An 8,544-nucleotide genomic window follows, 5' to 3' on the forward strand; every position below is an offset into this window, starting at 1 on the left:
CAGTTCTTTAAAATTTGATAACGTAAAAGCATTTGACTAATCTATTATCACTTTTCCCACACAAGCTTCACTTATGTCTCAAAATCCATTTGAGTATAATCTGCAGGCTACACAGCTGAAGAATGAATTTTTCACAATTCATGAGAAAAAATTTCTGTGTAGGACGTGAGTAGCGGAAACGGAGACCATATGATTCCTGATCACAAAAAAAAATGATCCTGGGGAAGCAGATTCTGTAGACACTAATAACTTGTACAGAAAAGTTGTAATATATGGAACGCGTTTGAAAGAAAAATCAAACCCATCGATTGTCAAAGACAAGTGATCATACGCATTAACCAACTAAAATAAAAGGTGACTTACACATTACACTAGTTCTTTTTATCCCAAAAGTCATACATATCCCACCATTGATCCCCATAATGTCCCAAGAAAAATTCAACGTTGCTTCATGTTCCTAATCACTTAATCAGCCAAATTATTCTCTTTTTCCACTAAGTTAACGGATGGAAGATAAACAGTTGTGGAAAATCAACCAAGATTGAAAACAAATTGATTTGATAAGCGGTTCCAATAATGGAGGCGAAGGTAACACCAACTCTAGAGAATGACACAAAAAGAAAAGTCTATGAAGCATCACTAAATGGCTGCATAAGTACCTTAAACAGACTGATCCAAACCCACCCTCTTATTCTGAGCAAAGTTTCAGTCTCTCCCTTCACTGACACCCCATTACACATAGCCTCTTTACTTGGACATTTGGAATTCTGTGAGATTCTTCTCAAAAGAAAACCAAGTTTTTCCATTGAAGTGGACTCAGAAGGACGTTGCCCTCTTCATCTTGCTGCTGCTGAGGCCACACTCAAGTTGTGAAAGCTCTTCTGTTGACAAACCCAGATGTTTGCAGGGCTCTGGACAAGATGACAAGCTTCCTCTTCATTTAGCTGCAATGAGAGGACGCGTGGGAGCTATTCAAGAGTTGATCAACGCTAGGCCTGACTCCATTCAACAGTGATTTATGATGGGTCTGTTCTACACTTGTGTGTTTGGTATAATCACTTGGAGGCCTTGAAATTCCTTCTGCAATTTGCCAGGGGGAACCAACAGTTCCTTCTTGCCAAAGACAAAGAGGGTAACACTGTTCTTCATTTAGCTGTGAAGCTCAAACAAATTAAGGTAATATTTAGAATTTAAAGCGTGTTTTAATCAATAACTTAATTGAACACTTATTCAATAAACTATATTATATTAGAGTTTATTCGAGACCTTGACTCAGAAGTTTATTGAAATAAGTAAAAAGAAAACTTATTGTTCCAATAGACGCTTTCAATTGCCTCATTAGTACTCACCAGTTTTTTTAAGTAGCAGAATTTCTCACATGAATACATGAGGTCCAAGTAATTCAAGAGAAACATGACTTGAGACAATAAATACAATATTTCCTCTTGTTTAGACAATATAGTAACTCTTTTTTGTATAATTTTGCAGACTATAAAATACTTGCTTATGCTACCTGAAATAAGAACCCAGCAAATGCTGTAAACAAGACAGGTTTAACAGCTTTGGAGATGTTGGAGCAGGGTCCAAGAGATTTCATAAGCCTAAAAATTGAAGACATTTTAACTGAAACTGGAGTGCAGGGGCTTGCTGTTGCTGCACACACAGCTACTACTGGCAATGCACTACAACAAAGGTCATCACCAAGCATCACTAGTCAAGCAGAATCACCATCACATAAATCCAATATAAAATAAGTGTGCGAGAAATTCTGGTTGAAGTACTTACAATACCAAAGTAATTGGATAGAAGAAAAAAGAGGGACATTGATGGTGGTGGCCACTGTAATTGCCACCATGACTTTTCAGTCAGCAATAAGCCCACCAGGTGGAGTTTGGCAAGAAGATACATTAACTGGTCAATTGCACCACTTATGGCATTTGCAAAGCAGGCACTGCAGTTTTAGCTTATGATTGGTCACATGGCTTTCTAAAATTCATGACCTTCAACACTACGTCTTTCTTTTCATCTCTATGTGTGGTGTTACTACTCCTAAGTGGATTTCGCCTTGAGAATAAGCTCATGATGTGGATCTTGACCATTGCTATGACTTCGGCACTCACATTCACGGGTCTCACATATATTTGGGCACAAAGTTTGGTGACCCCTGATCACATTGTTGATAAAGTTAATAGGATGGGTCTACCTTTGTCTATTGTTTGGGTAATCATACTTTTACTTGTTGGTTTGAGTCATCTGGTTCACTTGGTCATGTGGATAAAGAAGTGGAAGAAGCAGCTTCTACACACCTCAAAGCACTTGCCCCCAAGAATTGGTCCATTGGGTCAGAATTACCCCATTTGAAGTTTACAACACAAAATAATTCTGGTATATCGAGTTCTATTTGTTAGAGAAATAAGATTGTGACAACAAATGCATAAAATAATTTTGATCGGATATGATCACCACATGGATGCTAAAATAATTCAATTGATGTGAGCAGTTTGCATGTAAGCATGCTTATTATTCATATGAATGAAAGTTTAACTAACATAAAAGGCTTTTTTAAAAATAATTCAACTGCTGTGAGTAGTTTGATCAATAATATTTCAAAATAATTACGTGTAATAATGCTTTATCCTTTTCACTGTCGGCGCTGTTTCGATTATAAGCTGTTCATGTATCGCTGTCACTGCCAACTTAAATACCTTGACTTTTCTTTCAGTTAAAATAAAATTACCTGCGATTTTCTGTAGAAATCATAATCCTAGGGATCGAACCATAAAACTTGGAGATTTGGGGATTATACGTGCAAAACCTGTGTGTTCGGAATCAAATTCCTTGTTGATATACTAGCCTAGGACATGTGCTACCAACACACTCTTCGCTTTATAAGGAGATAGCAAAAATGAGAAATAAGTATACCCTAATATTTTAGGAATAACATTAATGCAATAAAAATTGTTGTTATCAATTTGTTTTAGTCCTATATAAATAACTAATAAGCGTTCCTTTCATTGCAAAGATATTTTAAATTACTAACATGCAATGCACTTTTTTCATAAGCAGCTCCCCAGGTCTCTATGCTATACCCTCAAGTCGAAAGAATTAATCCATCACAAAAGTCTGTTTTAAACACCACGTTCTTATCATTAACTGTGCTAATTCAAGGGCAGTAAGCAGAGTTTCTCTACAAGCATGCATATTTTTAAATGAATGAAGGGCTGAGGGGAACGACCTCCTTTGTATAGAATATGAATCAATTTCCAAAATCAATTAAAACTAATCGAAAACAATATATATTGAATTAAAAAAAAAAAAAAAAACATAGTTGAGATTTAAAGCCCCCATAATACAAATGTCATCTGTTCGCATAATACAAATGAATTTGCATTTGTTTGCATAACAAGAACATAAACAAAATCCACAATAAAAAGAACGAGGGCTGGGGATGATAAGGGATGCTATTTTACATATACAGTCCTTCGGGCACCCCTTCTTTCTTCTTAAACATCACTTTATCCTTTGCCTTCTTAAAGTCGGCATGAGTCACCTGAACAAGATAGAAGAAAAAAGTAATATTAAGAAAATTTCATAAATTGAGGGAAAACTTCTTCAAATAATATACGATACAAACCAAAAGAAAATATAAACAAATTATACAAAAAAAAAATAAAAAATCGATATGTAATGATCGGATTTACTGCAGTAAAGTACAAATTTAACAGCGAGTGTGTGCTCAAGATACCAATGAAACGTAAATTCTTTGGGTAGAAAAAGTTTAGGGGAAAGGAATGTTCAGGTCAGGACAAGCCTCGGCAAGAGCTAATAGTAATACTTATGACTAACAATGAAGGACCTTCAGTGACACCGTTTCTTATGAAAAAAGCAGGCTTACTGCTTTAAAGAGGCAACAAGGAGTACTTCCATGATATTATAATAAATTAAAACAATTAGTTGACCTAATCTAAATAAAGTACATTACCTATCTTCAGCCTGCATATTTCTTCTGCTCAAAAAATATTACGAGTAAACTTCATAGATTTCATTCACTATAACACTATTCTTATAAAGAAATAAAGGAACTCCACTATCTACTCTTAGTTGTTTGCAATGCAGGGAGAAGTTTAAAAGAATATGAAACTGCCACTCATCCTTTAATGGTGTAAGCTGCCAAACTTCAGAATGCTTAAACTTGAAGAAATCAACCTGTACTATAGTTTTGTCTTGGCTTAATATATTCAGGCCATATAAAAACGAGCTTGTCAAATTTAGCTACTTCCACAGCAAAGGAGTACTATTATTGTATAAACAATAGAGCAGAAGAGAACTCTAACCTTCATCCGCCGTTCTCGTAGAGCAAGTAAACCAGCTTCAGTACATATTGCCTTTATATCAGCTCCAGAGAATTCATCTTTAGTCATAACAAATTCTTCCAAGTTGACATCATCAGCTAATGTCATCCTTGACGTGTGTATCTTAATTTCAAAGTGTGAGGTCATTTAGGCATTTGATCAACCAGAATATGCATAATAAGATATCACATAGAATCAGCAGCAACGACGTTCTGTGTATTTGAATTATAGCCTATTTTGGGAAAATAATGCCTTTATAACAGCTTCCTAGTAGAGCTTTTAGAAAAAAGCAATTATTTCCCATAATTCATTGCTTGTGTTAACTTAAGAAAAAGTAATAATGTATAATAGCTTTCTTTTTTATCATTTTTCAGAATTTACTGTGTATGTTTGGATTAGCTTATTTTGACGAAATAATCATTTTTTTTATCTTCCTAAGAGTTCTTTTTTCAAAGAAAAAGTGACTGTTTCCCATCATTTGTGTTCCCAAACAAGTTCTATTTTTGTCTTACGAGCAAAGCAATAAAACAGCTTTGAGGTATGCTTAGAACACACTCACTTATTGGTTGAAATATATTAAAAAGTAAAAACTACAAAAACATGAATGAATATCATTAAATAAAAAGTGGGATCCACATAATTTTTGTGATTCTCGATAAATTTTAGCTAGTAATAAAGATTTGTGTTGCTAGCATTGTGCAAACTACTTTTCTTTAGGCTTTTATTCTTCAAAAAAATTACACAATTATTATAAATATTTATACACATGTTTTAAATTTTTTAAAAAAGAACTTTTTCTTTAAAAGAAAAGAAAAAATGGACCAGGCCCTGAAGATTTCCCAGACATATATTGCTTTCACAAAATTAGCCATGCCTACCTGGAAAATGCGCCTCCTTGTTTTGATATCAGGAAGTGGAAATTCTATCTTCCTGTCAATTCGACCAGGTCGCAGCAAAGCTGGATCCAGACTTTCAATTCTGTTGGTTGCAAGAATCACTTTTACATCTCCTCTTGAATCAAAACCATCTAACTGATTTAGCAACTCTAACATGGTCCTTTGAATTTCACGTTCTCCACCTGAGTGAGCATCATACCTGTAAAATATATTTACAAGTAAAATCATGAATGTACAAAAAGAATCCAATGAACTCATAGAGTGATATAAGATATCACTCTTTCACATTTGCCAATTGCCACACTGCCAAAGTTGGGGGTTCATATTACCTCTTTGTACCAACTGCATCAATTTCATCAATGAAGACAATAGAAGGAGAAAGATCATCAGCAACTCTGAAAAGTTCCCTCACAAGTTTTGGACCATCTCCCAAGTATTTTTGTATCAATTCACTACCAACAACACGTAAGAATGTTGCGGATGTTGAGTTTGCCACAGCCTGAATCCGCAAAAGGCATTGTCTTAGACCTAACTGATCGTGCATATGTGCTTGTGTAATACATTACAAGCTATAATTGCAAAAATATAGATCATACAGTAAGACACAGTTCAGATAATGCTAATATGAGTTATATCTGTGCAGGTCAGACATTATTTCCAGAAAAGATCAAATAGTATATAAATTTAAATTGTGAGTTTCTTTTTTCCAGACAAATAGTTCTGTTTATTCCGAATACAAACTATAAATTTCTAATACAGTAATGTCAACCACCTGGAAGGGTTAAACAACTTTAAGGGGAAGGGTTAAACAACTTTGTGATGGGACTGTCCCATACTTCTTCTCCCAAATCTATAGTATTCAGCATACTCAATTGCATGTCAGTGAGAAAACCACCCTCACAAGAGCACATCGAAGTATTTAAAAAGCCAACACACACAAGCAAACACACAGGATAAAAACCACCTTTCAACGTGGGTATTCAATATCAATATAATATTAGTCATAATTAACAGTGTCATCTTTGTGTATTTAGGAATTTAAAATCTAACACACACACACTTTCATTTGACATATAATAACCATTTCATTGTGACATCCAGTAATAATAAGCCACTAAGCCACACACAAATAGCTGGAAAAAAGAGAATTTCTGAAAGTAACATGATAAACAAGGAAGACACGGATATTGATTTCATATAATACAGATAGGATAATCACACAAATCTCTTTTTTCCCATATATATTAGAGAAAAGCATTTAAAACTTCATAGTATTGACTCATTGTGGAGCATTTTCAGCACATTAGCTTCAAGTTAAAGGAAGTGAAAAGGGGAAAATCAGAGACAGAAAAGGAGGTTCTGAAACTCTATTTCAACAGCCCTATAGAAAACAGAGATAATGCAAACCTTGGCAAGCAAGGTCTTCCCAGTTCCAGGTTCTCCATATAATATGACCCCCTTAGGTGGCTTGATACCTATGTCTTCATATAGTTCAGGATGAGTCAGAGGCAGCTCAACTGCTTCTTTAATTTCCTGTATCTGGGCATCTAAACCGCCTATGTCAGCATAAGATTCCAAAGGAGCCTTCTCAACCTTCATGACAGAGACCATTGGATCAACTTCATCTTGAAGAAGCCCAACAACAGAAAGAACCTGATAAAGAAAACCATACATAATCATTATATCACCAACATCAAACCATACCAAACCAAGAGATGACTAATTCAATTAGACAAACAACAATTATGTCAAGTTTGAGATCACATCACGGTTCTAAAGCATACTTCCAATTCAACAACAACAATTCCCACTCTCTTTACAGGTCCAGATCACATTAAACTCGTTACTACTCCAAAAAGGATAGAAATACTGTCAACAGCCACGCCACACACAAAAACTCAAAACAATCCAATACATAGTTACATATTCAAAGGCTCTCAAGTCTCGACCAATTAACACCAAAACCTCAAAAGGTTTAAAACCCAACGAGATATCCAACATATAAAACTCCAAGCTCTAAATCCATTAAACCCTAGAAGCTACAGAATCAGGTATATTCCAATAAACAAGCAAATTAACACATTTCATTCGAGAAATGAGCACTGAAAAAAGAGCAAAATTAAACCTTATTATGCATCAAAATAGCACAGCCAGGCTCTAACTGATCCTTATCGACGAAAGACAAGATTCCAACGTAATACTCGGGTCCGACGGAGGAGGAAACAATAGCGTGATTCTCATCGATAAGTTCTTCGAGGTTACCAACGCTCATTGGAGAACCTCGAAGATCGTCGACCTTGGATCTGTCTTCTTCGGCCTTCTCTTCCTGAGGCTTGAGTCGTTCCTGATTAGCCACGAACTCTTCTTCCATCAACAGATAGTCCTTGATTCGCTCAAGCTTCAATAGCCTCAGCTTGCACTTCGTCAGCGGGGTCACCGTCGGCAACAGAGCCGCCGCCTCCGGACCCTTCTGTTTCCGCTGTTTGCGGCCAACTCGTGCCGGCGGCGCCGCCGGCTCGAACTTCTTCTCCTTCTTGTCGCCGCCGTCGGATTTCCGGTCGCCCGGCAGACCTTGCCGATTTAGACCGCCCGGAGTTCCCTGACCCATTCGATTCCCAAATTGAACGGTGAAGTGGGGGTTCAGAACCTTTTACAGTGCTGAGTGTTAGGATTTACGAATAAGGATAATTTTGTGATATACTCAAATAATCTTGTGATGTACTCATCTTAGTCAATCACAAGTCATTGCGTGGTAAAGTAGGTTAAAATTTTCGTTTTGTTAATTAAATGTAGGTTTAATTACATTTCTCATCCCTCTAATTTAACATATGTCCGATTTTGGCTTCTTAATTTTTTTCAAGAAAAATAAATCTGTATTTTATTCAAATATTTAACAAAATTGTGAAAAATTTATCATATGAAACAATTTTAAATGTTAACGATAAAAAAAATTACAAAAATTTCAATAAAATTTGAAGAAAACATAACATCTAAGATAAAAATTTGGAGAAAAAATTAAATTTTATATATTTTGATTAAAATTTGATATTTATATTTATTTATTTTGAAGAAAAAATAATTGAATTGATTTAATTTATTAAGTCTGAGTAAAAAAATGAAAGCTAAATAAATATTTTAAGTAGAAGAAAATTAATAAAGGGATTAAATTAATAAAGCTAAATAAATTTTTTTGACACCTAATCAAAAAATAATCTACTAACACCCTAACTAATTTGATAATATTTTTCTCTTCGAAATACTTGCATGTAACACATAAAATGTGTAGTTAAAATTCG

General features: G+C 35.0%; 2 protein-coding genes and 1 pseudogene across 3 annotated transcripts; 2 read left to right on the forward strand and 1 right to left on the reverse strand.

Annotated features, from left to right (window-relative positions):
• The first annotated feature begins 556 nt into the window (after window positions 1-556).
• LOC113870740 lies at window positions 557-1,542 on the forward strand (annotated as a pseudogene).
• Window positions 1,543-1,568: 26 nt separating this feature from the next.
• On the forward strand, window positions 1,569-2,361 carry LOC113870741. The gene is made up of 2 exons (XM_027507183.1): window positions 1,569-1,674; window positions 1,949-2,361. Exons 1-2 carry the CDS (start codon window positions 1,569-1,571, stop codon window positions 2,359-2,361), a joined length of 519 nt encoding a protein of 172 aa, XP_027362984.1.
• Window positions 2,362-3,253: 892 nt separating this feature from the next.
• LOC113871201 (26S proteasome regulatory subunit 4 homolog A-like) lies at window positions 3,254-7,946 on the reverse strand. 2 transcript variants are annotated; one of them, XM_027508123.1, is made up of 6 exons: window positions 7,374-7,946; window positions 6,656-6,901; window positions 5,578-5,747; window positions 5,231-5,447; window positions 4,335-4,475; window positions 3,254-4,228 (listed from the first exon to the last, which is right to left on the reverse strand). In XM_027508123.1, the coding sequence occupies exons 1-6, from the start codon at window positions 7,854-7,856 to the stop codon at window positions 4,202-4,204; spliced, it is 1,284 nt and encodes a 427-aa protein (XP_027363924.1). In that variant the 5' UTR covers window positions 7,857-7,946; the 3' UTR covers window positions 3,254-4,201. The 2 variants fall into 2 exon arrangements, with proteins under 2 accessions (XP_027363924.1, XP_027363923.1); XM_027508122.1 differs by having other exon boundaries at window positions 3,276-3,550.
• Between the last annotated feature and the right edge of the window lie 598 nt (window positions 7,947-8,544).

Source organism: Abrus precatorius, unplaced genomic scaffold (genome assembly GCF_003935025.1).
Source record: "Abrus precatorius isolate BTA unplaced genomic scaffold, Abrus_2018 Scaffold7, whole genome shotgun sequence".
NCBI lineage: Eukaryota > Viridiplantae > Streptophyta > Magnoliopsida > Fabales > Fabaceae > Abrus > Abrus precatorius.